Source organism: Lipotes vexillifer, unplaced genomic scaffold, assembly GCF_000442215.2.
Source record: "Lipotes vexillifer unplaced genomic scaffold, Lipotes_vexillifer_v1.1 scaffold1798, whole genome shotgun sequence".
Taxonomy (NCBI): Eukaryota; Metazoa; Chordata; class Mammalia; order Artiodactyla; family Lipotidae; genus Lipotes; species Lipotes vexillifer.
Genome location: NW_006789032.1, coordinates 641,407 through 650,953, shown reverse-complemented (window position 1 = coordinate 650,953; position 9,547 = coordinate 641,407). Strand labels below are relative to the sequence as shown.

Sequence of the window (9,547 nt, the reverse complement as noted above, 5' to 3'; positions counted from 1 at the left end):
TGCTGAACCCTCTAGTGCATTTTTCATTTCAGTTATTGTACTCTTCAGCTCCAGAATTTCTATCTGTTTCCTTTGTATTATTTCTATCTCTATGGACATTCTCTATTTGGTGAGACATCATTCTTCTGATTTCCTTTAGTTCATTTCCATGGATTCCTTTAGTCTTTTGTGCATATTTAAACAGCTAATTGAAAGTCTTTTTCTAGTAAATCAAACATCAGGGCTTCTTCAGGGACAGTTTCTATTACTTTTTTTTTTTTTTTTCCCTGTGACTGGATCACACTTTCTTGTTCCTTTGCATGCCTCACAATTTTTTGTTGAAAACTAGACATTCTGAGTATTGTAATGTGGTACCTCTGGAAGTCAGATTGCTCCCCATCCCCGGAGTTTGTTGCTGCTGCTTGTTGTTGATTGTAGTAGTTTGTTAAGTGACTTTTCTAAGCTATTCCATAAACGCTGTATTCTTTGTTGTGTGTGGTCACTGAAGTCTCTGTTCCCTTAGCTCAGTAGTCAGATGGTGACTTGACAGATGTTCCCTTAAACCCAAAGAACCAGAGGAAACAAATGCTCTCAGCCACTGCAGACCGGCCCTGTGTTGGGGCACTCCTCCAACATCTGAGAAGGTCACTTACAGCTCTGTCTTAGCCATCACTTCCTGCTTGCACGGAGTCTAAAGATCAGCCTGAAGTGAGCAATCAGTGTCTTCTCCAGTCACTTCTGAGCCTGCGTCCAGCACTGGGCATGTGTGTGCCTCCTAGACCCCCAATGTATGGGGGTCCTTCCCAAGCCCTAATTCTTCCACGTCTCCTTCCCAAACCTCCGAGCTTCTCGGAGAGGAGGGGCAGAGGGTAGGTGCTGCGTGTTCAGGCCACGCTCCTTCCCTGTGCTACTCAAACCTCTGAACCACACGTAGTGCTGTGACTTTATTGTCAATAGTGGGTGGAACTGGGGGGCATTTTTGTTCTTCTCCACACTCTTTTGCATTTAAAAGAAGTAGCCATTTGAAGTTCTTATGGTGAAAGACACATGCATACATACATACACAAAAGTAGGCTGCACCCAGGGCAAGACCACATCTTTAAAAAAGAAATGCACTTGAGGGGCCAGGGCAGTGTCCAGCCAGCAGTAAAGGCCAGTCAACTCCAAAGGTCCACTGGGTCCCCTGGGCTTTGGGAGGGGCTGCAGGAACGCTGAGGCCATCGGGCAGCCTGTGCTCGGGCCCACACTCTCAGGATGGCTCATGGAGCACTACTGGAGGCCGAGTGGCCACTGTGACCCCCAGTGATGGGGTGGGCATTGTGAGCTGGGGCAGCACAGACATCGCTCTGGCACCTACCTGCGTGGGGAATCTCTGAACCCTGATTCCACAAGTGCAGGATGAGTGTCAATGCTGTGAAGGGACACCTCGGGGGCACCTGTGACAGCCTGGCCCAGGACCCAGGGCCCACAGAACGCTGGCCAGCACCCGCCTTGCTGCTGCCTGTGCTGTAGCTGCCAGACAGCTGAGGGCACCTAGGCCAGTTCTCAGCACAGACTCAAATTCCCCAACAGGGAGACAGACGCCAAGCAGGGCTCCACTCCAACACCGTGGGCCCAGGCCAGGGGTTCTGCCGGTCTACATGGAGGTCCACGTGGCACTCCATGTGGGGGGCCACATGGACTCACCTGGATCAGGCCTGCTGCAGGGTTCCGCCTCTTCTCAAAGTGCTTCTGACGATGCTGCTCCTGAACTTTCAGGGCAAAGCCAGACCCCAAAATGCCCTGCAAGTCACTGGGGTCAGACGATGCCCCAGGGACCACAGCCCCACACTGAGCTCCTCAGGGTCAGACCACGTCCAGGGGACCGCACCCCCACCCCACCCTTGCCTGCACACTTCTGGGTCCACCTTCCTGCCTCCTCAGCCCCCAGTGCCAGGAGACAGGCTGGGGGGAAAGACTTGGATTGGGGGTAAAGGGAACCTCAGGCTTACAGGAGCCTGGCAGGGCCCACTCTGAACACACCTCGGCCCAGAGATTAATCCTCCTCCCCAATTTGTCCACACTGGAGTGAGTGAAGGGGTGTGGTCCAGGGTCCCAGAGAAGGGCCACCAGGAGAGCAGCATCGCCAGCCCCGCCCCCCACAGCTGCGGGTAGAGGGTTAACAGGGCCCTTGCCTCTTCTGAAGGAGACCTGATGGAGCTGTGTCACCGTACAGCACCGCTCCTGGTCACAAGGACCCGACTGGCCAATCCCACAAGGCTGGGAGGTGCTGACGGTGACCCACAGACACGGGTCAGAGGGTACAGCCTGGGGCGGCACGTTGTGGAGGCTGCCACGTCCACTCCTGGGGGCTGTGGACCTCCTGGGAGCCCTGCCCCGGCCCCACGTGGCCCTGAGGGCAGCTGCGGTCACCAGGGGAGCCCCGGCCCCGGCCCCAGCAAAGGCAGGAAGGGGCGGGACTCACAGCAGGAAGGGGCGGGACTCACAGCAGGAAGAGCGAAGAAGGAGACGCCGATGAGGGTGAAGGTCGCCGCCAGGAGCCTCCCGTTCCAGGTCTGGGGGTACTTGTCCCCGTAGCCAATGGTTGTCAGGGTGATCTGCGGACAGCAGGCCCCGCCGCTCAGCCAGGCCGGACAGCGGCCGCCTGGAGGCCCGCGACCCGAGCCAGACCCTCCTCCTGAGGCCTCAGGGCAGCTGGACAGAGCCCCCGCCACGCCGCCCTCCCAGGGCCCGAGAGGCCAGGGCCACTGTCGGCTGCCCCTCCCCCCTCAACGATCACATCCACTCTCCGAACCTCTGCTCCTTCCCTGTGTGCTGGGAGTGGGGGTCAGGCTCTGCTCTCATTTCACACCCAGCCAGGGGCCTGAGAGGTGACAGTGCCGAGGGACCTTCCAGGGACGCGGAGAGGGTCGTGTGGGCCCTTCGGAGGGTGGCTTGGAAGCTGAGGCTAGGAGAGCGGGCGGGGCCGGGGGTGGGGCTGGAGGAGGCGACAGGAGGGGCGAGACTGGAGAAGGAAGAGGCCCCTCCCCGGGGTGTGGCAGGCAGGGCCTCGGAGGCACTTGTGTTTAGAGTTGCTCTGCAGTGGGGAGCTGGCAAGGAGGAAGTGGGGCCCGGACGGGCCTTCCCAGGAGCCCAAATGAAGGGGGCCGTTTTCAGGTAGCTCCCACAAAGCCCGCCAAAGTGGAGGCTCAGGCCTGGTGTGCAGGACCACCAAGGCCACACGCACAGGCAGGTACGGAGGCTCAGGACAGACCACGTGGCCGGCTGGGCTGGGAGGTGGGCCCAGGCGGGCCCTGAGAGGGGAGGTCTTAGCCAAACAGAGGGAGGGGCTGAGGTGCGAGCAGGAGAGGGGACTGGGGGCATCGGCGGCCCTGGCCAGGCGGCGGACAGCAGCAGAGCTTGCTCCTCGGGGGACTCGGACAGCAGGATCAACTGGCCCCCGCGCCAGAGGCACGGACATCTCTCACCATCCACCCACCATCCACCCTGGGAATCCATCCCCCGGACTCTGGGGTCATGCAGAGAGTCCACCCAAAGCCCACTGTGCAGTCTGAGGAAAGTCTGCAAAACGGGGCTGAATAATCATGGCTTCGCCAGCAGGGACTTCTGTGCGGGTCACCTGCGAAATCACAGCCAAGGCATTCGGGCCTGCATAGAAGGTTCTGGGAAGGCGCCAGCGAGCTGGGCGCAGGTAACAGGGAGCTGGGTGGAGTGAGAAGGACACTCGCTTCTCACCAGAAACCTCCCGGTGATTGGGCTCCTCTATTCGACTACTTTCAACAGGAACTAAACACATTTTAAAGACGTAAAATACTTAAAATCACGCTTCCCCCCAAAAAAGCTCGGCAGCGCGACAGGAAAGGCTGTGAAAGGACACAAGCCGAGGGCGAGGGCAGCGAACCGGGCAAGACGGAGGCCAACGCGGGCCTGACTCAGGGCCAGGAGGTGGGGAGAAACCCAAGGGCTCTCGGGGCTCAAGGAGAGGCCCCCAGACCGGGCACTGATGTAGGCACAGGGCGCGCAGGGCAGGACGGCGAGTCTGTGCCAGGGCGCCCGCACCCACCCCAGGACCGCACACCCATGTCCTCTCCACACCGGCAAACACCGGAGCAGCGAGAGGGGAGACGCTTCCCCTCCTGCCCACCCACCAGCAGCCGGGCCTGTACCCCTGCCCATGCCTGGCCCTACTCTTGGGGACCCAGAGCTGGTCAGAAAGCTTCCCACGGGGCAAACACTTCCTAAAAATTCCGTTATCCCTGGACAGAGAGAAGAAGAAAGTGTATCCATAAAACAAAGAGTCTTGGAAACGAGACCAAAATCATACAGAGTCAGGTGGGAAACACTTCCCAGGATGTAGGCAAAGAGATGAGGAATCGAGATAGGACACATTCCACGGTCCAGCGGTCTCACGGAGCCCGGGAAGAAGGGAAGGAGGAAGCTGTAGCCTTTTGAAGCCGCAAAGGGCACCAGCCTCCTGGAAGGAAGCCCCCCCTCCACAGGGCCCACGTTCCAGAAGAGCGCCAGGGTGGGAGGGGTCCAGCATTCGAGGTCCCAGCCCTCAGGGGTCAGCGTTCACGGCCGGCGTTCGGGGGGCTGGCTTGAGCGCGCTGCAGTGGGGGGGCTCCCCCGACGCCAGTGAGGCCCCTCTGAGGACCCCAGGCCCACAGAGCAGAAGAAAGGGGGGCTCGGGCAGGACGCTTTCCGAGAATGACAGGGAGAGGGAGGGAGCTAATTGCACCCTAGCACAGAACAAAGTGAGCCTTTGAAGTCTAGAGTTCACAGGGGAGGGAACTCCCTGGTGGTTCAGTGGTTACAACTCAGCGCTCTCACTGCCGAGGGCCTGGGTTCAATCCCTGGTTGGGGGGGGGGCTAAGATCCCGAAAGCCGTGAGGCACGGCCTAAAATAAAATAAAAATAAAGCTCACAGAGGAAACCCCGTGTAGGTGGGGAATATGCAGAAGGGTTCCCCCGTCTTCTGTGGGGGGGGCGCCAAAGGCGGGGGGATGGGAGCGGGGGCACGTTTTCACTGTAACACTCAGGCACTATTTGGCGTGTTTAAGATTTTGATTCAATTGTTAAAGATGGGGAGGTCTCCCCGGAGGGCCTGGGCAGGGCGCGTGAGGGTGGGAGGGGCCCAGCATTCGAGGTCCCAGCCCTCAGGGGTCAGCGTTCACGGCCGGCGTTCGGGGGGCTGGCTTGAGCGCGCTGCAGTGGGGGGGCTCCCCCGACGCCAGTGAGGCCCCTCTGAGGACCCCAGGCCCACAGAGCAGAAGAAAGGGGGGCTCGGGCAGGACGCTTTCCGAGAATGACAGGGAGAGGGAGGGAGCTAATTGCACCCTAGCACAGAACAAAGTGAGCCTTTGAAGTCTAGAGTTCACAGGGGAGGGAACTCCCTGGTGGTTCAGTGGTTACAACTCAGCGCTCTCACTGCCGAGGGCCTGGGTTCAATCCCTGGTTGGGGGGGGGGCTAAGATCCCGAAAGCCGTGAGGCACGGCCTAAAATAAAATAAAAATAAAGCTCACAGAGGAAACCCCGTGTAGGTGGGGAATATGCAGAAGGGTTCCCCCGTCTTCTGTGGGGGGGGCGCCAAAGGCGGGGGGATGGGAGCGGGGGCACGTTTTCACTGTAACACTCAGGCACTATTTGGCGTGTTTAAGATTTTGATTCAATTGTTAAAGATGGGGAGGTCTCCCCGGAGGGCCTGGGCAGGGCAGGCCGAGAGCAGCGAGGCCCGGGCTGTCCGCTCAGAGGCCGGACGCACAGCGGCTGTGGGCTCTGATGCGCGGCTCCCGGTGCCCGGGCCTCACCTCCCCTCTCCTGCCGCGCCCCACCCCGGCCACGCTCCCGATCACCCCGCTTCTCACGTGGTCGGTAGAGGGACACAGGCTGCGGGCCTCGTGGCAATTAATACAACAACTACAAGTAAATTGCCTTCTGGCTTAAAGGCCAGGTGAAAGCAGGCATCCCTCTTGCCAGTGACTGGATTTGCAGCATCTGCCCGAGGTCACGTGGTCCTCGTTTTCGGAACTGGGTCTGGGGTCCCAGAAGACAATGGGCTCAAACCTCCCACGGGACCCTCCACACGACCCCCGGCCCAGTGCCCCCGGGCTGAGTGCCCAGTACCCCCAGGAAGAGCTCACAAAGGAGGGCACTCTGGCCCCCCTGCCTGGGGACGTGGTGGAAACGGGGAGAAGGAGCCAGGCCAAGGTCCATTCAGCCCGCGGGGCCCAGCCTGGTCTCCAGAGGGCACACTCCCAGAACGCGGGGCATCGCCACTCAGCGCAGGAGGGCCTTTCAGAGGGTGGCCCGGGAAGGCTTTTCTCACAAGAGGCCACTTGCACCCGGTGACAGGAGAGGGGCCCTCGAGGGGCTCAGGAGGTGGGTGGCCGTGAGCATGGGCTGAAAATCCACCAGCTCCAGACCCACCCTGGGCGGGGGCAGCCTGGGAGGTTAAGCTGGGAGTGCCAGGGCATCCATTTCCCCTTTTTCAAACTCTCCTGCCCATCAACAGGACCAAAGGAACCCCCTCCCCCCATCACAGAGGTCACACAGGTGGTCAGTGAGGAGGGAGCGAAGGTGGCTGGCCATGGCTAGGCACAGGCTCCCTGAGGCCAGGCCCCTCTCCACCCCACACAGACCGGCGCATCCCGTACCACCACCCCGCCTGGGCTGCCACGTCCACGTGGCATCACCGTCAGTAGTGGCCAGCAAGAGGCCCCAGAGAGATGTCTCTGGCCCGGTCAGCCAGGGAGAGCTGTGCATCTCCTGTCCAGGCCCAGGGGTCAGGGGCACACCCTGGAGTGGGGAGCAGGGGAGGGCAGACAATGCACAGGAGGGACCCCGAGGAAGGCCACACCCGGTGAGTGTGTCCTCAGTGAAGGGCAATGGCCCCAGTGGCTGGGCACTCACCAGGCCCCACCAGAGCGCGTCCGCGTAGGTATCAAAGTGATCGTTCTCCCCCTTCTCCGCCAAGTACACCAGAAACGAGGCCAGGATGAGGCAGAGGAAGCCGATGTACCAGGCAGTGACCAGCTCCTGAAAGAGGCACATCACAGCCGCTGGGCCAGCGTCCAGCCCGACTCACCCCCGGGGAGCACGAGACCCCGCCTGCCTGGAGGTTTGCTGGGCGCCGCATCCCCCGGGCTTCAGCAGGTGGGCACCCCTCCCGAGAGCCAGCCGCAGAGCCCCAGCAGCCCCGAGCCCGGGGCAGGCAGGAGCGGGAGCGCGTTTTCCAGCTCCAGCCCTGGGTGGTCCCACACCTATGCACCTCACCCCTGGAGGACGGTGGGTAGGAACGGCTCAGTGCCGCATCCACCCAGGAAGGGAGTGTCCCCAGGCGGCCGTCAGCCAGTCAGGCTGGAGAATCTTGGGATTCTGCTGGGACCCTACCCCAACTTGCCTGAGCCTGGGGGAGACACCCCGACTGGCTGCCCTCCATGGGGGTCCAGCACCTCAGCACCCTGGGGGACCACCACGCTCTCTGTCCTGCCAGCCAAGCCCCAGCCTCTGGGCTCAGACAGGAAGGGTAGTGGGGAAGGGACTCTTGGGCCAATAAGCCCACCCACAAGAGGACAGCCTCTTGGCAGAGCCTGGCAGGGCGGGGTCTGGGCAGGCAGGGCCCCTGGCAACACAGGGACGGGATCTGGATGGGACATGGGGCTGCAGCCCTGTTGCGGGTCCCACGGCCAGCGGCCACCACAAGCCTCAGCCTAAATGGGCAGGAGCCTGGGTGCTGGGGGGCAGTGGGTGCTGATCCGGCACAGCCACCCAACCAAGGAGTGAGCCGGCTCCGGGGCCCAGATGGACTGGACCTGGCAGACAAGCTGAAGAGAGGAGGAAGACGGTCAAGTCATGGGAAGATGCCCAGAAGAAACGAGGGGCTGGGTCCTGCCTGCTCACCTTGCTGTGCGCGTAGACCACGGAGCCCAGCAGCTTCCAGGTGCCGCCGCGTCGGTCCATACGGATCATGCGCAGGATCTGCAGGAAGCGCAGGCTGCGTAGTGCCGACGTAGCGAAGACGTTGCCCTGGGAGCCGGCGGCCAGCACGGCGATGGACGCGATGAGCACCATGACATCTGCGGGCACAGCGGAGGAGTCGGGCCGGCCCCTGCCGCGCAGGCCCCCACCAGGGCCCCGGGAGCACGGACAGGCGGACGCACACAAAGTGCCGGCGTGGGCCTGGCTCCACTGTCCGCCCAGCCCAGCCCTGCCCTGGGCACGGCCGCCCGACACCTCATCGCCCTGCACTCAGGCCACAATAACCACAGGCTCTGACGCCAAGAGGGCAGGTGACGAGAAACTTCCAGAAGGAGCCGATCCTGCAGCCCTGCCTGCCCCCACCTGCACTGGGCCTCACCGATCACACAGAAGGGCTTCCGCGCAAACTTGAGCCGCCCCCTCCAGCCGCGGTACCGGCAGCAGCAGCCCGCAGCCCAGATCCGCACAAAGTACTCCACGCCGAACACCACGATGGTCACGATTTCCTGCAGGGGAAGCCACAGCTGAGCCCCTGCCGCTCAGCTGGCGGGGGGAGCAGGGGAGAGTGCTGCATAGCTGGTGTGCGAGTGGGGACCCCCGTCCTGTGTATCTGGTGTGCGAGTGGGGACCTCGTCCTGTGTAGCTGGTGTGGGAATGGGGACCCCGTCCTGTGTATCTGGTGTGCGAGTGGGGACCCCCGTCCTGTGTATCTGGTGTGCAAGTGGGGACCCCCGTCCTGTGTATCTGGTGTGCGAGTGGGGACCTCGTCCTGCGTAGCTCGTGTGGGAATGGGGGCCCCGTCCTGTGTATCTGGTGTGAGAGTGGGGACTTCGTCCTGTGTAGCTGGTGTGTGCGAGTGGGGTCCCCATCCTGTGTAGCTGGTGTGCGAGTGGGGACCCCATCCTGTGTATCTGGTGTGCAAGTGGGGACCTCGTCCTGCGTAGCTTGTGTGGGAATGGGGACCCCGTCCTGCGTAGCTGGTGTGCGAGTGGGGACCCCTGTCCTGTGTGTCTGGTGTGAGAGTGGGGACCTCGTCCTGTGTAGCTGGTGTGCGAGTGGGGACCTCGTCCTGTGTATCTGGTGTGGGAGTGGGGTACCCATCCTGTGTAGCTGGTGTGGGAATGGGGACCCCGTCCTGTGTAGCTGGTGTGCGAGTGGGGACACAGAGTGCAGAGCCGATTGAGGGTCTCAGGTAACTGCCAAGGGGGTGGGGCTCCCATGCCCGGGGCAGCCCCAGGACACAGCGCAGGGCGGGCAGGGGCGGAGGGCTCCCCAGAGGTGCGTCAGCTTCCCTGGGGCCCCACATACCTCCATCACCAACAGCAACACAGAAATTACCTGTGGTTGCCATGGCGCCTGCCCCGACCGATCACGGGGTTGCTGTGAGCTTCACAACCCCCAGCCCACGCCCACATCTGTCAGGGAGCACCCCACGCTATGAGGTGGAGGGGGCCACCGGGGCCCTCAGGCTCTAGTGAGAACAGAAGGCGGGAAAGGGGGTGGGGACGGGGGGGGGGGGGGGGGGGAAGCTTCGGAGCCACGGAGGAGAGCACAGCCACAGGGGTGCAGAGGGCAAAGTGGAGAGATTTC

The 9,547-nt window shown here is 62.0% G+C and overlaps 1 protein-coding gene across 4 annotated transcripts in view; it reads right to left on the bottom strand.

Annotated features, from left to right (window-relative positions):
• The window catches only part of KCNQ2 (potassium voltage-gated channel subfamily Q member 2), a 50,791-nt gene that overhangs the window by 26,012 nt on the left and 15,232 nt on the right, over window positions 1-9,547 (bottom strand). For all 4 annotated transcript variants that reach the window (XM_007462243.1, XM_007462245.1, XM_007462244.1 and 1 more), the window contains exons 3-7: window positions 8,337-8,463; window positions 7,880-8,055; window positions 6,890-7,015; window positions 2,466-2,576; window positions 1,666-1,761 (exon numbers count right to left, since the gene is read on the bottom strand). In XM_007462243.1, the coding sequence (XP_007462305.1) occupies window positions 1,666-1,761; window positions 2,466-2,576; window positions 6,890-7,015; window positions 7,880-8,055; window positions 8,337-8,463 (636 nt within the window). The remainder of the gene's footprint in view (window positions 1-1,665; window positions 1,762-2,465; window positions 2,577-6,889; window positions 7,016-7,879; window positions 8,056-8,336; window positions 8,464-9,547) is intronic.